The sequence below is a fragment of the Hippocampus zosterae genome, chromosome 11, assembly GCF_025434085.1.
Source record: "Hippocampus zosterae strain Florida chromosome 11, ASM2543408v3, whole genome shotgun sequence".
Lineage (NCBI taxonomy): Eukaryota > Metazoa > Chordata > Actinopteri > Syngnathiformes > Syngnathidae > Hippocampus > Hippocampus zosterae.
In genome coordinates this window covers 1,684,356-1,705,321 of record NC_067461.1, presented here as the reverse complement: position 1 = coordinate 1,705,321, position 20,966 = coordinate 1,684,356, and the positions used below count along the sequence as shown (strand labels likewise).

At 48.6% G+C, this 20,966-nt stretch overlaps 3 protein-coding genes across 3 annotated transcripts in view; 1 reads left to right on the top strand and 2 right to left on the bottom strand.

Annotated features, from left to right (window-relative positions):
* LOC127610517 (GDNF family receptor alpha-1-like) overlaps positions 1–7,248 on the bottom strand; it is a 31,794-nt gene extending 24,546 nt beyond the window's left edge. The window contains exons 1-3 of the mRNA XM_052080749.1: positions 6,827–7,248; positions 5,075–5,377; positions 3,933–4,013 (exon numbers count right to left, since the gene is read on the bottom strand). Of these exons, the coding sequence (XP_051936709.1) occupies positions 3,933–4,013; positions 5,075–5,377; positions 6,827–6,866 (424 nt within the window). The 5' untranslated portion in view covers positions 6,867–7,248. The remainder of the gene's footprint in view (positions 1–3,932; positions 4,014–5,074; positions 5,378–6,826) is intronic.
* Positions 7,249–8,027: 779 nt separating this feature from the next.
* On the top strand, positions 8,028–16,806 carry LOC127610535 (coiled-coil domain-containing protein 172-like). Its single transcript, XM_052080780.1, has 9 exons — positions 8,028–8,121; positions 9,098–9,145; positions 9,328–9,413; positions 11,176–11,292; positions 11,373–11,535; positions 11,627–11,734; positions 11,811–11,913; positions 16,419–16,506; positions 16,590–16,806. Exons 1-9 carry the CDS (start codon positions 8,085–8,087, stop codon positions 16,623–16,625), a joined length of 786 nt encoding a protein of 261 aa, XP_051936740.1. The 5' UTR covers positions 8,028–8,084; the 3' UTR covers positions 16,626–16,806.
* Positions 16,807–17,672: 866 nt separating this feature from the next.
* On the bottom strand, positions 17,673–20,188 carry LOC127610528 (uncharacterized). Its single transcript, XM_052080771.1, has 7 exons — positions 20,108–20,188; positions 19,295–19,359; positions 19,157–19,227; positions 18,745–18,838; positions 18,189–18,301; positions 17,996–18,110; positions 17,673–17,883 (listed from the first exon to the last, which is right to left on the bottom strand). Exons 2-7 carry the CDS (start codon positions 19,335–19,337, stop codon positions 17,705–17,707), a joined length of 615 nt encoding a protein of 204 aa, XP_051936731.1. The 5' UTR covers positions 19,338–19,359; positions 20,108–20,188; the 3' UTR covers positions 17,673–17,704.
* Between the last annotated feature and the right edge of the window lie 778 nt (positions 20,189–20,966).

Below are 20,966 nucleotides of genomic sequence, written 5' to 3'. Positions count from 1 at the left end.
TGACTCGTAAAGTGACGCTTGTAAACCAGGACGTTGCCAAAGTGAGCCTCCGTGAAGCACATCAAAGACTCAACATGTTGTCAGTCAGCCAAGTGTGAATTCCGGCGGGGGGGGAAATTAAAAAAAAATACGCGGAAAGATCAGGCGTGATACTTCTTCATGGCAAAATAAATCCGCTTTCTACCTCTGGAACTCCTCCGCGTTCCCTTCCTGACTTTATCTCCCAAGAGCACCAGCACACACACACACACACATGCACGCCTTATCTCCGCACATTGGCAGCTTGTAATGCTCAAATGTCAAAGGGCCGGGGGGGTCAGATGCACCCCCCCCACCCCACCTCCCCCTCGACACTCTTCCCCATCACATTTTATGCAGCCCGCTCAGCTCAGTCTCTCGTTCATGTTTCTTGCGAAATGGATTTGTTGTAAATATGTTCCAAAATGTCAACTTTGACCAATTTTGATTTTTTTTTTTCTTTTCAACAAAATGACTAAACAAGAGTTGTGAAAGCACAAGTACATACATACACTTTTGTGTTGCATTTTTCATTTCGCTTCAATCTACAAAGGCACAATTCTTTATCCTCCGCAAAGAAGAGCTAATAGTAGTACCCTAGTGAGGAGGTGAGATGATCTCCATATATGATATCCACCGGCATAGATTCTTTCTCCTCTGAGAAAAATGTTCTTGCAGGTTACTTTGCATTAGTGGTGCAATTCTTTTTCGGTCGTGTCTGTTTCCTTGCAATGTTCTGCCGGCTGGTGGCCAAATCACCCCCGCTCGGAATCCAAATGACTCTTTTTTGGGACATTCTATTTGAATATATGATTTTTAAAAAATTTTTTTTAGGCACAACGTTATAAAGCGCTATTTTGCGGCACATCGTGGGATAAGCGGTTCAGATAAAGGATGGATTACAATTATTGTATTTTTTTTTTTCATCGGGGGGACATGAGGAAAGATGATGCGAAGAACTTCCGCACGCGACTTCTGCGAAAGCGAATCGACGAGGCCGAGAATGAGTTTGCGGCTTATTAAGAAGGACTTTGCCACGGCCCTTCGCCATCGGCGCCCGCCCCCCTAACAGATGTTGCCGCGGCAGCTTTTGACGTCTCGACACGTCGAGTGGGTGATGCTCCGCCGGCAGCCAAAATGGAGGAGGAAGATGTGGAGGAGGACGCAGATTAAAGAGCGAGGGGGCGAGACAAACACACTTAAACACACACACACACACACGGTAAGCCAGCCAGCCAGCCAGCGAGGAAAAGGAAAAAAAAAAAAAACATCCCTAACAAGCCGGGGAAGCGGTTTGTAATTACTGCAGGGAGGCTTGTCAAACATGCAGGTTGGAAAAGAAATTGCTCCCAAGCAGAGGCTGGATTGCTACTAATCCAAACTCTAGCAGGGGTGGGAAAAGTACGGCCGGCGGGGGGCGCTGAAATCACAACGGCCGCTTCATAAATGTTGGGACACGGACACAAATCTTCCAAATCTGAGTTTTTTTCTCAATCAAGTTGTCATTTGCGCTCGCAAAGATTTTCTACGCTGACTTGACAAAGTCCGGGAGGAAGTTGCATTCGCGTGCAGAAGAGAACTCCGGCGTGGAATCTTCCTAAGTGGCACTTTGAGGAAGCTCTAATGTCAATCTCGTCATCATCATCCTCAGCTCGCAGCCCGAGCAGGACACGGCTGGCCGCAGCCCAGACGCTCCATTATGTCACTTTTTTTTTTTAGCCTGACTTTGACATTTCTCTCATCATACTTCTTCCAAAGAGTGTTTCTTTAAAAGGCTCTTTGGCGCAATGGACCGACGGCGTTTTCAATCCGACCGTCGACTTGGCAGGAACGGCGGGAAGCGTGCGTGCGTCATTGCCTCAACGGGCTGCGGTAGGGATCAAAGCAGACTCGGCCGCACGAGGGGCTCGGCGGTTTGAAGCGGCTTTCAACGACAGAAATTCGCAAGCGCGTGCCGTTACGGCCGCTCATTCGGGCCCAGCTAGTTAGCCGCCTCGATGGGATGCCCAAGAAATGTAAACGGGGAAGGGAGCTTTCTGTGAGACCGCTAGGAACCAGAAGAATAGAACGCACAACAGCACTCGACGGGTGATTCGGGGCTGACTAGCACACTGCCTAAACGGGCTGCGGTAGGGATCAAAGCAGACTCGGCCGCACGAGGGGCTCGGCGGTTTGAAGCGGCTTTCAACGACAGAAATTCGCAAGCGCGTGCCGTGACGGTTGCTCATTCGGGCCCATCTAGTTAGCCGCCTCGACGGGATGCCCAAGAAATGTAAATGGGGGAAGGGAGCTTTCTGTGAGACCGCTAGGAACCAGAAGAATAGAAGGCACAACAGCACTCGACGGGTGATTCGGGGCTGAGTAGCTCACTGCCTAAACGGGCTGCGGTAGGGATCAAAGCAGACTCGGCCGCACGAGGGGCTCGGCGGTTTGAAGCGGCTTTCAACGACAGAAATTCGCAAGCGCGTGCCGTGGAGGTCGCTCATTCGGGCCCAGCTAGTTAGCCGCCTCGACGGGATGCCCAAGAAATGTAAACGGGGAAGGGAGCTTTCTGTGAGACCGCTAGGAACCAGAAGAATAGAACGCACAACAGCACTCGACGGGTGATTCGGGGCTGACTAGCACACTGCCTAAACGGGCTGCGTTAGGGATCAAAGCAGACTCGGCCGCACGAGGGGCTCGGCGGTTTGAAGCGGCTTTCAACGACAGAAATTCGCAAGCGCCTGCCGTGACGGTCGCTCATTCGGGCCCAGCTAGTTAGCCGCCTCGACGGGATGCCCAAGAAATGTAAACGGGGAAGGGAGCTTTCTGTGAGACCGCTTGGAACCAGAAGAATAGAACGCTCAACAGCACTCGACGGGTGATTCAGGGCTGACTAGCTCACTGCCTAAACGGGCTGCCAGAACAATTTAAAAAAAGAACAACAGCTTGCTGTGAACCAAATCTGAAGTCCAAAAATGACCAAGACCAACTGCATGCTGACTACATTGAACTAATCCAGTGGTGTCCAAACTAAAAGCTGAGGGCCATTTGCGACCCACCGCCCATTTTTCAGCGGCCCGCGTCAAGACAAAAAAAAAAAGACATGTTAAAGTGGCCCTTTCATCCATCCATTTTTCCGTACGCGACCCTCAACCGATAAAAAAAAGTTTGGATACCTGAGATAGTAAACAAGCCGTAAAAATCAACACGGAGACTAAACTTTGCACGAGACCGTTTGCAAGTAACGACGCACACCACGAGCACACGGTTCAGGTTTTGCTGCCCAAACAGGCTGCGGGAAAAATACAAAGTGCAGAGTAAAGATGAAAAGAAGCCGGAGTGAGACCAGTTTGGAACTGAGGACAAACTGCAGCATGCCAGCAAAGATCTGCGACCCCCCCCCCCCCACCCCCCCGGCCCCCTCCATCAAGTAATTGCAAAAACAGTCATTTAGAAAGACACAAGTTCGTCACAGCCACGGAACATATGAGGATTTTGTGCGCCTCCTCCTCCATGCTCAACGGGATACTCAAAATGGACGCGATCCTTTTTTTTTTTTTTTTTTTTAAATCCTCCAGCCACCCACGTCGTTGTGATGTCACCCTTACGAGCGGTAGAGGCGTCGTCGTCGTTTTAAGGACAGCCCAGCCTCGGAAAAGGACGTCTTTGTGGATGAAGTGCGTCACTTTGATTTGACGCGTCTTTGATATGCCGATCGAAGAAGAAGAGCGCAATGAGACTCAGAAGTTCTCTCCACCATGCGGGATCACTTCCATGCGGCGTGGCCGGGTAGAGGAGGTGGTTTAATCGGGTTGGGGGTGGGGGGCAGGGTGTGGATGTACGGCGGACAAACTACGGGAGGCTCCGATAGCGGCGCGGAACGCGGGACAAAACGACCAGAGACGGCGTGAAAGGGCATCGAGCCCACTCACCGATGATGGGGGCCAAGCGGAAAATGTCCGCCAGGCGACCATTGGCGGCCTCGTAGGGAGAATCCTCCAGAAAGTCGTTACCTGGCGGGAAGAAGGGGCAAGTTAGACACGGGCGTGACGGGCGAGACGCCGCGACTCGCGCCGTTGTCGCAAATGCCGAGTTTGTGCCGTCACGAGAGCTTTCGTTCTGCGCAACGGATGCCAAGCGCAAGAACACAAAGCGTTCCAGAAATACGACCGGTCGACAGGAAGAAGGACGGACCGACTCGGACGATGTTGTGAACAATCGCCAGTCCCTTATGAGACAAAATGGCGACGGCGGCATCGGTTAGCATGCTAGCCGTCTGATGCTATCCTTTTGGTTCCGTTTCTCACTTCCGCAAACATTTGTCACGCCGCAATGTGATAAGTGAATCGCAAATCGGCGCTTTTGGGGCGTGTGTGAAAAAAAAAGATGTCTGGCAGGTCCGTTTTGATTGTTTCAAAGCCGATCCTTTGAATGGGCTGCGTTGGAGGAGGGACGGCATCGGAAACAGGCTAGATGCTAATTGCGCCATAATTTACAAACGTTTCGCGGCTCGACAGCGGCTGTGGATGCGAGCCCCCCAAAATATGGCCGCGGTATCTGAACACAAGTTACTTGGCGGTTGGAGCCCCCGGTCTTGTCGAGGCATCGACGTGTCTTGTCTGCGTGTCGGCGTGTCAGCGTGTCGGCGTGTCGGCGTGTCGGCGTGTCGGCGTGTTGTTTATGACTGTCCCGCTTGTGAAGCGCTTATGTAGGTCAGTCGATATCCACGCTGGCCCGCATGCAGCCTCACGCTCGATTAGGCAGCTTGGTCAGCGGCCTTGCACAACTGCGAGTCGCCTCGCAGGGACGGCACCGAGTTTACAGAGCGACCCCCTGACCCCCTTCCCCTCACGATCCAGCCCTCCTCCTTTAGGGCCGGTCCAGCCTTTAGGCTGGAACTGGCCAGCGCTGAGGGCCTTCAAGCTCCATTACATCCGCAGTCAAAGTGCGTCTCGGCTTCGCAGGACTGCGTGGAAGGGTGTCAGGGGGGATGGGGGGTGAGACCAAGTAGCTCCGTGGACTGTCGGGTGAGTGAGAGCGCATCATTGGGCAGCGGAGGCCCCGCCCGACGCACCTTGTAAGGTCTGGTAGATGCCCCAGTAGATGCGCAGGCAGTTCTTCTCCTTCTTCATGCCCCTCTTGCAGCGGCAGTTGTAGAGCGGGCTGCGTTTGAGCGCGTCCACGGCGCCGCGGCACTCGTCCTGGGCGTCCCGTCGAGCCACGCCGCTGAAGTTGCCCTCCTTGGCCACGCCGGCGGCGCACTGCCGCATGGTCCGGTACTTGCTGCTGCACGACGCCTCCTTCAGGCACTGCTCGCTGGCCCGCACGCAGTCCGTGCGCGACGACCGCCCGCCCTCCTCGGCCCCGTGCAGACCATCTGGAAAGGTGGAGGGGCACTTGATTAGGCACACCCTGACGTTCCTGCGCCACCCCCGTACTCGCGGATCACTCAACTGCTAATAAAAATATTACAAACGGTGCAAAAACTCGGGGCATGTGGATACTTTGTCATTGATCTTGAGAAAATTCCCCCACATAAATATTTGTAATTGCCTCGAGTGGTCACAAGGGGGCAGCAGGGCAGTTTTTAAAAATTACGACCCAACTTCATGAAGCTCCGCCCCTTATGGAGCAAAATCTGTTTTCGATGCCATTAAAACCACGCAAAGAGCAATCGCAGGTGCTTTGGGAATCGATTAATAGTTTTAGAAACATTGTTCGACCCCAAATTGTTGCAATTTTACCCGCTCGACAGTAAATATTCTTTTGCGGTCCTCCGTGAAAAACAGACTCATATTTGTGTTTCATTAGCGGTGAACATTTTCAGACGCCTACGTTTACTTTGGTAAACAATGAACAATCAATTCAATTTGGGGAATGTTCTTCACTGTCTTGTTTTTTAAAAAAATCTGATTTAAATTATGAAAACACTTTTCAATTCATCACTGTATTGTTTCGATTCAGACAAAATGTTCATGTATTGTTATCTGTAACTAAGCTTTTTTTTTTGTTTCTGATATTCTGGTTCCATCATTTAGCTGATTAGGGCATCAAAATATTCGAAACAATTCTCAGTGTAACAGTAAACGGAACGACATAATCTGTAGCAAAATATTTGGTATCACGTCTTATCAAAATGTTTCTGATGTATCTTTTTTCATAGCTACATGAAAACTATTTAGAAATACTTTGCAATGCTGTCTCCCAGTGTCATTATTTTTGTTTTAATCATAACTTTTTGGGACACATTAATGGTGCCGTCGTGTCCAGAACGACACTTTTTATCTCTTTGCTCCTTCTGCTATTTTGGCAGACAGATGCGCGGAAAGACTCAAAGGACGAGAACTTTTTTTTCTTCATTTGCATGATATTGAATCACAGGATTGCCTTTTTTTTTGTTTATTTTGGGATACAGCATCGAGATTGTCATCCATGGTTTTCTCGAACGACACGTTTTGTATCGGGTCTTTGGTAGTCTCGTTCAGCTGCAGGACAGGGTCGGAACATGAGTAGCCGCCGTGTCACGGTGCAGCTATTGGGAGAAGCCTCGCCAGTTGCAGTCCTTTAAACGTCACATTGACAAAAATGCGCAATGCTTTACTAGCAAAAGCCTGCAAGTGAAGTGACCAGTTACACGGCAAGTAGTGAAACTTCAGTGGGTAAAAGTTGATCCTCCTCACAAGGCCAATAATCTCTTGCTGACGTCCCCGCACTTGGGACCTTCGAACGAACCGTGGGAGCCGTTCCAGTTTGAACCAGGCTTCATTCAGCCTCACAATACAAAGCAATACAAATGAAGCCAAGAAAGAAAGAGGCCAACGTGTACCTAAAAGAGGCAGAAGAAGGCAGAATCCAGCGAGCATCATCCTCTCCTCGCACGCGACAAGAAACAGCCTCCTCGGAAGAAAAAAGCGCAAAGTTGGGCTCACTTTAAATCCACGGGAAGGAATTCCATTGCCACATATTCAGAAGCGAAATTCAAAAGCGATTCCCCCTTTTCACGCGCGTACTTGTTGGAAGCAAGTAACGCTGGAAAAGCTGCGCAAGTCCAAATGTGCTCGTCCGGCGGGATGCTCGCGTCTGAAACCAAGTGGCGCATTGAGCAGCAGGAGCTTCGCCAGCTTCCCCCCTCAAGTGCGCGAGCGCCAATGCGTGCAGCGCACGCAAGAACCACAAGGATGAGCACAAGAAGAAGCTGAGAAGCGCTGGCAGTCCGCGCGCCGCGTTACCGGCACAAATACATATTTATCTTTAATGAGCACCGCGGTCCCAGCGCGCGCGTAATGAAAATAGTCTGCCAAAGAAGAACCCCCCCTCTCACCCCCACCCATTCCACCTTCTTTCAAAGTATCATTGCCGCACTCTAAACAACCATTCGGAGCATTTATGAAGTGTTTCATTAAGTTCCCTCTCCAGCACCGACCTCATTTGCACACCTATTAAAACAAAACACACAACAGAGTTGCATTTGTGGGAAGTATTTGAAGTCGGGTTGTTACTTTTGGTTGTAATTGGACATCTTTCAGCTGCATATTTATTAAGAACCAGATATACATACATACACATATATACTGTATATACACATACACACATTTTATATATACAGTATACTGTGTACGTGTCCAAAGCAGGCCGTAACACAGTGGACGCTGTCGCCATCTATCGTTTCTTTTCGGTAAAGCACCCCGACAAAGCTCAGGGTGGATCAATCAAATTAAACGGATACACAAGATTAACCAATAACAGAAAAAACGAATCTCATTTTAATTTTGAATGAAAAGTTTAAAAATTCCATGTATCTATTGTCCATGCCACTTATTCCTCGTTCACAGGCAAGCATTTACAACCTAGTGACAAACTGATTTTACCTTACCTAAAATAAGTACGAAAGAAAGCTGAGATGCATTGAACAAATTCAAAAAAATGTAAGAAGATGAACGACTATCACCTAATTTACGAATACCGACAAATTAATTCCAGTATTTCTATGTTTCGATCGTCATGAAATGTCCCGTGTCGAACTGAAGGATGGTGTATTATTTGGCAGGAAGTTCCAGTGTCACGACCGCTAAACGAACCATAAAATGGCAACGAAGAGCAGGAATATTCGCGGCGGCGGCGGTGAGTCACGTCACTCAATTGACTTATAGCTGTAAAAATGGGGCATCAAAATCATCTGCCTTCTGTTTAAATTATTTTTTTTGCCACGACTGGGAGGCTTTATGGCGTTGTAGTACAAAAAACCGAAGTTAAGGCGAGGAATGGAAGACCAGCTAGCCGTTGGTTATGTTGCTAAGGTGTTAGCATCTTAGCTTCTAACATTGGACACCTGTCACGTCAACCAATTGTGGTACGAACATTGAACATGCACTGGTTTAAAAAAATGTAACATATAAAACACCAAAGTCCCATTTTATTTGCATTAGTACAAATTGGCTGGAGGCTGCAATGCTGATTGTGACGTCTTGAACTGGTGTGTCACGGCTAACGGTTTGTGTTGCACAATACAATACATCCTGATTTATATAGCGCGTTCACAACAGCTGCAGATTTAACAAAGCGCTTAATAAAATGGTTATCATAAAGTAAAATAATAAACACAACACACAACATAAAACACGGACAGTCGTACAATCTTAACTACGTTTCCCTCACACGCTTTGTTGTTTCAAGCAGTTTGAGATGAAAGAGGAGAGAATCAAAGTCTCAAGTATTATTCGAGCTCACAGCTCAAATAATAAGTCAAATAAAAAGTATCATTTTTATGGGATAAATATTTAAAAATGGTGAAAATGCATCAATGTCATGCTAATAGTTTAAAAATCCCACTTTCAAGCTTTTGTAGCCCTCTTGATCGCACTCAAAAAGTTGCTGTCGTTGGAAAGCTTGTAAACACAGAAACAGTCAACATATAATCAACATGAATACTTTTCCGTCAATTAACTTCGAGCTACTTGTGTTGTACAGCGGTGGTGAAACATGGAACGCGGTGGTCTGATTTCTATTTCAGTTGCACTTTGAAGCGTGTAGCCTACAATGTCACCAACGGTTAGCTAGTAACGTGTATTGAAACATTCTCTCTCTCTCATTTCTTCAGACCTCCTCACATCCGCTCTGAGTTTGGACGAACAACAATTAAAGAATGGTGAGTTGCGCACTTTGCCCCGCAGCGACGAAATTATAGCCGACGAGTCTCTCAGATGCTAAATGCCAGCCTGCTTAGTGGAGTAGCAATCTGAGGGCTAGATGAGTCTTTATTTATTTATTATTATTATTATTTTTTTTTTAAAGGACATTCAAATATTGTAGTTTTCATGTTTGTCGCAGTGAAAGCAGCCATCATCAGATGCAACGCTCAAGTGAAAGCTGCCACAGAAAAGTACCAGAAGATCACTGAAGAACTTGAAGCGAAGGTGAGCAAACAGCGTAAGGACATCTTTTCTGAGTGACTCCCATGATGGCCGATTAATCGATTTACCCCTAATATTATTTCAAACTTACTACTCAACATTACCCATCAAAAAATGTCTTAAAGATGACATCTGTAAAAGTGACTACCATTGTTTGTTTTGTTACTCGGGAAGTCAATGGTTGCTAGAGTCCACAGAAAAGAAATACAAATTCACAAATGGATAGCAATTCACACGACGCTATTCCCCACACGGGATCTTCTTTCCTATTCATGTTTAATTTGATGAAATATGATAAGGAACATCACATAAAACCGCAATGCAAAGAGGCGGTAAGTGCGAGTGTCAAGTGACGTGTCAGCAAAAGTCAGCCGTATTGGCATATTGACCTTCTGACCCACTTCATGATTTCAAACACTTCATCTCTCCCGTCTGTCAGACGAGCGCGGCGGTGGATCGATGCCGAGATCAATGCCTAATTTCCAGCGGATAGCATTAGCCAGTGCCGGTAGCGCGCGCGTTAGATGCCATTTCTGGCACTAGCTCGCTTGAGCCACTGCTTCCCGGGCGGCGGCGGCGGCAGTGGTGTCAGATCAGCAAATCTTCTCGTGCGATGTCCGTGAGCAACATCTGAGTCAAGTGTGTGCGGCGCGCTTGTACCACTGGCTCACGTTTGGCGCAGAGCAGCATCATCACGCAGCGAGACAATATAAAAATGCCGGTCCCGTTGAGTTACGATCGCACGGAAAATATGGCATCTTGTATTTTTGCAGCAACGGGATGTACTGCGTTCAAAGCCGCCTGTCTTGTCAACTCACTCTGTTGGTCTTTCCCAACGATGCGTGCCCGTTTTAGGAGAGATGATTTCATCAAGGGAGAGCGCTTTATTGATTTTCAACCTGACCCGAGAGGGCGAAGGTCAATCATGAAATGTGAAGCGTCGAACCTGGTGACAACGTACCACATCCAACCATCCATCCATCCATCCATTTTCCGAGCCGCTTGATCCTCACTAGGGTCGCGGGGCGTGCTGGAGCCTATCCCAGCCGTCTCCGGGCAGTAGGCGGGGGACACCCTGAATCGGTTGCCAGCCAATCGCAGGGCACACAGAGACGAACAACCATCCACGCTCACACTCATACCGAGGGACAATTTAGAGTGTTCAATCAGCCTGCCACGCATGTTTTTGGGAGGAAACCGGCGCACCCGGAGAAAACCCACGCTGGCCCGGGGAGAACATGCAAACTCCACAAAGGGAGGCCGGAGCTGGAATCGAACCCGGTACCTCTGCACTGTGAAGCCGACGTGCTAACCACTGGGCTACCGGGCCGCCCCATGTATCATTTTGATGGTTTAAAATGTTAGCATGAAGCTAACGGACTAGGGGAAAGGAATGTGGGAGGAAACCGGAGCACCCGGAGAAAACCCACGCTGGCCCGGGGAGAACATGCAAACTCCACACAGGGAGGCCGGAGCTGGAATCGAACCCGGTACCTCTGCACTGTGAAGCCGACGTGCTAACCACCGGACTACCGGGTCGCCACATCCAACCAAGTGAATCTTTTTCTCTAAACGATTCTGACAAAATTCAACATTCAAAAATTCACAGAAGCTCAACTGAAGTTCACTTGTAAAGGTTGCGCTGCGTTTTAGCTCCATCCAGAAATCTCACCCGAAAGTCCACAACGTGCCGGCTTTTTGGGAAGAGTCTCTTTTGCTCTTTGCCGCACGTCATTTGACCTTCGCTCGTGGCGTTGTGCTTCAGAGTCAGACGTTGTCCGCCAAGAAGCTGCTGTGGCACTTGTTGAAGAAATGTGACCAGCAGATTGCCAAGCAATGCGAGGAGCTCCTCAGTGAGAAGGCTCGCCTCCAAGAACGCCTGGTAGGGTTCTTCACGTCAGCCCATCACCTTGTCGGGAGCATGAGTGGTGTTCATGCCAATATTGTGTCCGTTGGCACCAGGCCAGGATGAAGGCGGCCTTTAAAGACGAGGAGCAAGAATTCTTGCGGGAGATCTCCACCTTCAACAGTGAATTTAGTCTCTGCGGGAGCACAGAGGCGACCCGTCACCCGCACGCCGAGGTCCTCGGCCTGGACGTGGAGGTGGTGGACGCTTTGCACAAAGGTTATTATTACACACTCCACATGTCCAAAATGTTCCCACCCCACATCTCAACACGTTCTTCTCATTGTCTCGTTTTTTTTTGTCCCGACAGACTCCGCAATGGAGGAGATGATCCGGAGGAACCGTCACATGGCCGACTTGCAAAGGCAGAAGAGGAGCGTCCGGCTGGAACTGCAGGCTCTCAAAAGCATCCGCGCGGGTCAGGTCAACGCCCTCGGCGGCAGATGTGCGATCCGACGCCGAGTCCCCGCGTCTAATCTGAAATCTCCGTTCAGATTTGGAGCAGCAGCTGAGCGAGGCCAAAGAAATGACGGCCACTCTGCAGGCCCGCAACCGAGCCGCCGCTCAGAAAGCATTCACGGATGACGCCGTCGTCACGTGAGTGTTCAAAAACAAAACGGACACGGCGCTTTTCAAAACTTTTACGACCGTAATCTGCCCAAGCACCAACGTACCGCAACGATCTTAAATAATCCATTCATTCATTCATTCATTCATCTTCCGAGCCGCTTGATCCTCACTAGGGTCGCGGGGGGTGCTGGAGCCTATCCCAGCTGTCTTCGGGCAGTAGGCGGGGGACACCCTGAATCGGTTGCCAGCCAATCGCAGGGCACACAGAGACAAACAACCATCCGCGCTCACACCCACACTTAGGGACAATTTAGAGCGTCCAATCAGCCTGCCACGCATGTTTTGGGAATGTGGGAGGAAACCGGAGCACCCGGAGAAAACCCACGCAGGCCCGGGGAGAACCTGAATCGGTTGCCAGCCAATCGCAGGGCACACAGAGACGAACAACCATCCACGCTCACACTCACACCTAGGGACAATTTAGAGTGTTCAATCAGCCTGCCACGCATGTTTTTGGAATGTGGGAGGAAACCGGAGCACCCGGAGAAAACCCACTTGACAAATTGTATTATAAACATATCCATCCATCCATTTTCTGAACCGCTTGATCCTCACTAGGGTCGCGGGGGGTGCTGGAGCCTATCCCAGCCGTCTTCGGGCAGTAGGCGGGGGACACCCTGAATCGGTTGCCAGCCAATCACAGGGCACACATAGACGAACAACCATCCACACTCACACCTTGGGACAATTTAGAGCGTCCAATCAGCCCGCCACGCATGTTTTTGGAATGTGGGAGGAAACCGGAGCACCCGGAGAAAACCCACGCAGGCCCGGGGAGAACATGCAAACTCCACACAGGGAGGCCGGAGCTGGAATCGAACCCGGTACCTCTGCACTGTGAAGCCGACGAGCTAACCACCGGACTACCGGGCCGCCTTCCCTCAAACCAAATGAAGTATAAAAACAAACAACACTCGATTACGATGTGTGCTTAAAGTTGAAAACGGCTCAACTGCCCCGAGCAACTGCACGCTAATTTTTACACCCGCGTGACAGTTTCGAATCCCGCAAATGTAGCAATTGGCCCGGTATGAGTGTCAACCCAAACAAGCCAACAAAAAGTCATAAACTGCAGCCGTGCGTCAGAGGCCGTTTGGAAGCATCAGGGTGCTGAAGTGACTTTCGATCGCTTGCGAAAGCGAGCCCCGTGTTCCCTCTCAGGGCCGCTCGCTTCCTAATAAACGCCGGACATCTCGCCAGCAGCCTGCTTTAAAGTTAAATACCGCAGAGCAGCCGCAGCTGCAAATCCATCCTCCTCAAGAGAAGCGCAATTAGGCTTTGCCGCTACCGCTGCCGGCATCCCGCTGGCCCCCGGTCGTTTTCTCGCAATGTTAAAAACCCTCCTTTGACATCATTAACTTGTCGTTCATTCATTTGACATGCGCGGCGGTGAGACTGTCAGCTTGTTTGACGCTGACTGGATGAGGAGCCCTGCGGTTTGGGGGGGGGGGGGGGGGGTTTAGAGAGGATGCGTCGCCACGCATGAGGAATTTTAATATTCCCTATATAGGGTGGCACGGTGGTTGAATGGTTAGCGCATCTACCTCACAGTCCCGGCGTCGATTCTGGGCTTCCTCTGTGGTGTTTGCATGATTCATCCTTCCATCCTTCCATCCACACATCCATCCAACAGGGTCCCTGGGGGTGCCAGAGCCTATCCCAGCTGACTTTGTGTCATGATTTGGTTGGGGACCAACAGGTGGCACTTGTAGTGCTCCCCCTGCAGCTGCACACCTGTTGGTCATTAGGTAATTAGGGCTTTAAAAGGACTCCAGGCACGACAGCTCAGTGTCGGCTCATTGTTGCTGTTTGCTCCTGGCTCCTGTCATGTTTATCTGCTGCAATCAGGTTTGTTACAGTCATGTTTCGGTTGCTGTTTTGTTTTATCTTTGGACTTTGTTGGTTTTGGATTTAGTTTTCTCTATGTTTAATACAGGGCGGCCCGGTAGTCCGGTGGTTAGCACGTCGGCTTCACAGTGCAGAGGTACCGGGTTCGATTCCAGCTCTGGCCTCCCTGTGTGGAGTTTGCATGTTCTCCCCGGGTCTGCGTGGGTTTTCTCCGGGTGCTCCGGTTTCCTCCCACATTCCAGAAACATGCATGGCAGGCTGATTGGACGTTCTAAATTGTCCCAAGGTGTGAGTGTGGATGGTTGCTCGTCTCTGTGTGCCCTGTGATTGGCTGGCAACCGATTCAGGGTGTCCCCCGCCTACTGCCCGGAGACGGCTGGGATGGGCTCCAGCACCCCCCGCGACCCTAGTGAGGATCAAGCGGTTCGGAAGATGGATGGATGGATGGATATGTTTATAATACAATTTGTCAAGTACAACCTGCTCCTTCCACCTGCCTGCTTTTTGGGGTTCACCACCACCTCGCAAACGTGACACTTTGGGAGCGAAGGCAGACGACACTCTGAACTGGTCGCCAGTCAGTCTCGGTGCACAAATGATTAATCCCTGATCCAAATAATTACCAGTGAAGTACATCATGGATTCTTGTCGATTCATTGCATCTCTGGTATCTATCGTATCCCTCGTACTTTTATCTACCGTCACTGATATATCATTCATTCATTCATTCATTCATCTTCCATACCGCTTGATCCTCACTAGGGTTGCGGGGGGTGCTGGAGCCCATCCCAGCCGTCTCCGGGCAGTAGGCGGGGGACACCCTGAATCGGTTGCCAGCCAATCGCAGGGCACACATAGACGAACAACCAACCACGCTCACACTCACACTTAGGGACAATTTAGAGTGTTCAATCAGCCTGCCACGCATGTTTTTGGTATGTGGGAGGAAACCGGAACACCCGGAGAAAACCCACGCAGGCCCGGGGAGAACATGCAAACTCCACACAGGGAGGCCGGAGCTGGAATCGAACCCGGTACCTCTGCTCTGTGAAGCCGACGTGCTAACCACTGGACTACCGGGCCGCCGCACTGATCTATCATATCTGTTTATTCTGTCACACCCACTGCATCCTATCCAATGTGTCTTGTCCGTCATATCTACCGTACCGCTTTCTGCAGTAAAAGATAGAAATTGGTCTTTTTTTTTTTTTTGTCAACGCGTGAAGTGAAGTCACCTCGATGGCGGAACACGCTCGGTTGCTTGTATTGTGTCTTTGTCACACCACCGGACCCACCTCTGAACTAACCCTAAATCACGCATGTACTTAGTGTGTCCTGTTCATCCATCAGCCTCATTAAAAGCGGGTCTTTCATTAGCCCGCCAGCTTTACTGCCCCCCCAGGAAGTGCCGAGGATGTGTCTCGACTCATTCTCATGATCGCAAGCCATCAATTCCGCCCCGGGCCCCGGCCCCGCTGTCTCTGTAAGAGGCATATTTAACTCCTCGCGTATCGACGGGCACAAATTGAATGAATGAGCGCCGGAGTCGTTCAAAAAGTGTTCCGTGCGCACATTGTTACCCCCCCTCACAAAAGCGTACGGGGGGCACGGGACGGAGGATTTCGAACTTGCGTGTGTGGGATTTTTCTTCCCGCTTGCATGCGGCAGAAATGTTATCGAAACAATCAAAAAATGGCATTCTTGAGCCTACGCCCGAGCAAAAAATGTTATTTGATGGACTCTAAAGGTAAACACCGGCGCTGCCCTTTGCGAAATGTAATTTTGCCTCTGTTGCCCAAGTGTTTCATTACTTTCCAATCAAAAAGACGTAATGTGCTATCGAACCTTCCAACATCTGCTGCGGAGTGGGGGGGAAAAAAAACAAACCTAAAAAGAAATCACAATCCATTCACATTTTTTGGGACCGTTACGAAGGGACAGCTTTTATTTTCGTTTTTACCATCTCATGAGGGTGGCACGGTGGCATCACCGTCCGGAGGTCGACCCCGGCCCACATGTGTGGAGTTTGCATGTTCTCCTCATGCCTGCGTGGCTTTTCACCGGATACTCACGCTCCCGAATTGTCCCTCGGTGTGATTGTGAGCGTGAATGGTTGTTGGTCTATACGTGCCCTGCGATGGGCTGGCAACCGGTTCAGGGTGTCCCTCGCCTACCGCCCGACGACGGCTGGGATCGGCTCCGGCACGACACGGCACGCCCGTGGCCCTCGCGAGGATAAGTTGAATTAGAGAAAAAGGGATGGACCATTTCTTATGATGAGATTCAATCCAAGAACGAGCTGAATTCCACGACAGGATGAAAATGTTCACTTTTGATTGACACTAATCAGGCTATTCATTTCACCACCATCTGTATTCTTGTGCCTCAAGTCTCATATCGCTAAAGTAAGATCACGGAAATATACTAGTCCTCTTAAAACCCCTGTCAAGTCAAATCCGAGATTTGTTCCAAAAATACATTTGACGATAATTGCTGACTGCGCATTGAGAACCGGGTCTTACTCGGTGGTAAGGTCTTACCGGTTAGCGACAGCGCTAAACTGGTTTTCACACTTTTCTTTTTTTTTTCCATATTGAAACTAATTTGACTGTTTGCTTAACCAGGATGAGGAAGGAGTTGGAGATGCACCAAGAAGGAGATATGGAGCTCCTGCTGGAGACCCTAAGGATGGAAGTCCAACACCTCCAGAGCGTACGTACCCCCGTCATGCCATCACTGTAAGAATAGCCGAGATGTGGAGTTTTAATGTAGTCCTTTGAATGTGTTTATCGTAGAAGGTGGACAACTGCAAGGGTAGGCAGCAGCCTTAGAAGCGGCACGTTCTCGTTCTTGTGGGTGGAAGATAATTAAGAGACAGGCTGACGCGTTCTGGGAAAACTATTGAGTGGCAAACCCTTCCCCCATGTTTTGTGTTGCTAATGTTTGCCTAATGTGAGTGTTAAGAGCCTTTCGTCATTGTTTGCCTCCTGAAATGAACTAAGATGGAAAATACTCAAGTCTGTGCGTTTCTATTTATCAAAAAATGATGTTCAAACTAGTTTTAGAAACCAACAGCAGACCTTTATTCATGCATTCGGTTTGATTTTGAGCCTTACTCCTCTCTGACGTCAGCAAAAAACAAATCTTGGATGTCTCTAAAAAAAGGATCCTCAGTGATTTTGTGTCAAGCGTTTGCTGGTCTTGCCGACAATTGTAAACGTTAACCTTGTTCATTATTTACAATGTCAAATCCTCAATACTGAATTGGACCTCGCCACAGACTCCGACAAACTCTGAAAAATTGACAATTTTTTTTATTTCAAATGGGATTTTCCGTGTTAATGCTTTCATTGTCCCAACAAATGACACTTGGTCTTTAAATTCTCCATTCAGCTCACCTTTATTGAGGTCAATGTCTTCAGTTTGATGAAAGTGGCTTGGCAAATGTCTGAAATGAGGCTTGTTTCAACCTGTACATAGCCGACGGGAAAGAAAAAGTGAGATTTCTAGTTGAGATTTTGGGAGCGTTGATGCAGGCCATGTGGTAAGTGGCGCCATGCTGCCCTCTAGTGCACAATGTGTAAAGTGCAAGCATCAGGAAGAGCGTCAATAAATCTGTATACTGTATTATTTTTTTTTAAGCCTTTGAGAAAATTAGTACCCGAGTGTAGTTTTTTCCTAGTATTCACAAAAATGAACTGAATTGAGATTTGTTAAGGTATTTGTATTGAAGCCATTCCTGTTGGAATTATTTAACCCGATGTGCTAGATATGAGACTACCCAAAGGTGAATGGCTTAAACAAGGCAAAATTTTGTCACAATACTCCCCGACTTGGGATGAGGTTTAGAATAATAAATTGTGCAAAAAACAAAACTATGCTTTTCAGATATACTGAATGTTTTTAATGCTCATTCACACAGCAGGGAGAGCAACTCCACATCTCCATCTACGCCGTTGTGTTTCTTGAGCTCCTCTGCAACCACTTTAAGGGTGTCGTTCTTTCTTTGTTCGTTCTCCTTGGTGGTCAGGCAGTCCTCGTCTTTGGCAAAGTACGCCGATTTGGCCCCCGCCACTTGAAGTGCCGCTTCTACAAGCGGAACAGATTGACAATGGAAGGCATGGTAGCATTGTCATTAGCGGAATGGCGCCGTTAATTGTGACATTGGATGTCAAGAGCGAAAAAGTCGAGCCATGCCCACCGTTGCAAATTGCCAGCTTGTTTCCTCCAATGTACTGAGTGCTCCACTTGTAACCCGTTGCCGGGCCGCACTCTTCAAACACTCTGCTTCTCCTCAGGAAGGCAAAGTCGTAACCCTGAGGGAGGCGCAACAAGAAGGTCATTGCATTTATCCGCTTCACCCGGTTGTCATCCTGCTTGCGCACGACGCTTACATGGTTGCACAGGGGTTTGCAGAAGCGGCTGTTAGCCACTCTTGCGCATGCCAAGCCTCCATTTTTGGGAACCTTGGGCTGCGGGCACTTTACGAGCTGATCTCCTTGGAAATCTGAATGTCAGCGACACTTTGAATAAGTCAGGCTTATCCAACAAATGTCATGGAGAGCTTCTATAGCTTGTGAGCAGAACGCTTCTAATTTCAGTCACGCACAAGTCGGCCTCATGGCACATTGACTGGCCGGGGCACAAAGAATCACGCGTTCAGTGTCGCACCCGTGGACAAATGAGTTTTAAGTGATGCCGACGTGTTTCTGAATGTGTGGCGGGCGACCCTGTAGCTGAGATTTGAATCCTCAGAACTGTGGTGCACAAGTCAACCACTACCCCCCAACATGATGTCAGGGAAGAGCCAAGTAGATTGTCATGAACTAAACGAGCAAGTAAATGTAAAAAGCAGCTCACTGTAACTTGTAAAGTCCCGATGACTAACCAAATTTTCAAGCCTGTTGGCGGAATGTTACAAAATGTTCTTGAAATAAGTTTTGATTGTACCTCGCAGTGTCTTAGTCAGATTCCTCACGTTGAGCAGGAGGGTGGCCGTCTGCTGCGGGGTCCACCCGGACTTTGCACTGCACTCTACTGCCATCTGGTGTATCATAAACGCATTTTGGGATACACGTCCACAAAAGGAGCTTCAAGTTCAGATGCCGACGACGTTGTTTTCACATTAGAATATGTTGTCTAAATGCAATATGTGGCAAAACGGTCAAAAGTAAAAATTTCCAAGGGGCTAACATTTTTGGACTAGTTCCCCACAGTCTATTCATCCATTTTCTTGTTGACGTTTAGTGTGACACTGAGCCGCACCATTGCCAGCTGACAATTCAAACAATATCTCCCAAAAACAAAAGGTTCCCGGAACTTCCTTGACCATTGCCAGATATTCCTTGTTAGACAGAAGTACCTGGAGATCAGCCATTAGGTCCTCCAGAAACGGTGAGCTGCAGTTCTTTGTTTGATGTGAGCACGGCAACACTGCCAGAAAAAAAAAAAAAATAAATCAATATCATAAACATAGATCCTCTCCCTCTGGTAACATTACCTGCTAGCAAGCAGAGCCAGGCCAAAATTCCTCTCAGTGCCATCTTTGCACGCCGTCCAGCACAGCTGAAAACAAAAACAGTCCCTGTGAATTTATGGACTCGGCCTTTGGGAGCAAAGTTTACAGAATTGGCCAATCGTACATTTCAAAACATCAAGTTGGTCACTGAACCAATAGATTATAATGACATGGGTGGGCGGGGACTCAAAACCTTAGTTTGTGCTACCTTCTGCTGCAATGCGTTTTAAACTGCATCCTGAGCACACCTTGGGTCTCAAAGAATGCAAAAGATTCAAACTAAGCAACTGTACCCACAAAATCCTGCATGAAAAAACAAAAACGGCTAGCCAAACAGTTTACACACACCTACCTGTTGGACATTTCCCCTTGATAAGCAAATCAATGAACTTGGGAACCAGGCATGCATGTACTGCCCTCTACATGGCCAAATCCATCAACGCAATAGCAGTACAGGAAAATGACTGCAATATTATTTGGTGGTGGCCCAAGTTGACCTCGTACAAAGAAATAGCACACACACACACAGATGAATATAATTGCAATTGTGCAACTCATTGCGCTTCGTTGTTCCTCATGGTGGCAGGCACGTCCTCACTAAGAGGGAATGACAATATTGCTGCACTGGAGAAACGGGGGAAATTGCCTATTGAACTTATTTTGTGGACACCCGTTATGCATGGTTCAAATGTCATAAAATATATTACAGACATCTAAAAACAAAACAAAAGTCTACGAACGGCAAGAAACCCCGCTGCCCGAAAAAAAAAAACTGAAAATCACAGTCATACTTACATTGAACAAGCCAGTGAGATGATTAGCAAAATATATTGATCAAAGCGCAAATGACATGTAAACAACCAGAAGCGATCCAATGCCACACGGTGCCTCCGGCTGAGCCTAAATACTCAGTTCATGATGACGGGATGCAGGTGCGGCACCCGAGACTCCGCCCACCAACATTCACCTTGTGGATGAGCAAAACATAAAAGGACCGGATGGCTTTCGGAAATATACGCCGCCCTAAATTTGGACACGGCACAGAAAGTAGCATTGTGAACAACCTGCTAAATTTGAATGAATTAAAAAAAAAAATTGCCGATCGAGTTTGAAATCACTGTCCAGTTCAAGGCCCAAGTTTGAGACCGTTGATTTCAAATAAGGAGACAGGGGGGCCCCAAGTCTACAGGATGGAATGTACAAGGGCCACTGGGACCAAACAATATCACCTCTGTCTTCTTTTCGTTGAATTTCAAGAAATTTGGTGCCATCCAGGTTTTGATTTCTTCCAGACAGGATAGGAGTGGCCTTTAATGAGAAGGCGTCTTTCTTGCTCCCTGGGACATAGATCTGGCAGTCGTCTGCATAGCAGTGGAAGGGAATACCATGTTTCCTTAAGATGGAACCCAATGGGAGAAGATACAGCGAGAATAGCAGAGGCCCCAGAATTGAGCCCTGTGGAACACCACATGACAGGGGAGCAGTGCGTGACTCAGAGCTGACTTGACTTGTCGACTTGTCAGTCAAATACCACGACTGGTCCTGGAAAAATGTTTTTGTCTGGTGTCTCTGGTACGCCAACGTAGAACTATAAATGTGAAATGTAGAAAATACATTCGCTTAAAGCCTACAGTGACTGGAATATAGTTCAGTC

What these genes read in the sequence shown, in the direction of transcription:
- LOC127610535 (XM_052080780.1), top strand. Translation starts at nt 8,085, where the DNA reads ATGGCAACGAAGAGCAGGAATATTCGCGGCGGCGGCG. An exon ending in CGAACAACAATTAAAGAATG is followed by an intron (nt 9,146 to 9,327) that starts GTGAGTTGCGCA and finishes TGTTTGTCGCAG; the next exon opens with TGAAAGCAGCCATCATCAGA. An exon ending in CTCGCCTCCAAGAACGCCTG is followed by an intron (nt 11,293 to 11,372) that starts GTAGGGTTCTTC and finishes CGTTGGCACCAG; the next exon opens with GCCAGGATGAAGGCGGCCTT.
- LOC127610528 (XM_052080771.1), bottom strand. Translation starts at nt 19,337, where the DNA reads ATGGCACTGAGAGGAATTTTGGCCTGGCTCTGCTTGCTAGCAG. An exon ending in CTGGCTCTGCTTGCTAGCAG is followed by an intron (nt 19,228 to 19,294) that starts GTAATGTTACCA and finishes TTTTTCTGGCAG; the next exon opens with TGTTGCCGTGCTCACATCAA. An exon ending in GCAAACCCCTGTGCAACCAT is followed by an intron (nt 18,111 to 18,188) that starts GTAAGCGTCGTG and finishes CGCCTCCCTCAG; the next exon opens with GGTTACGACTTTGCCTTCCT.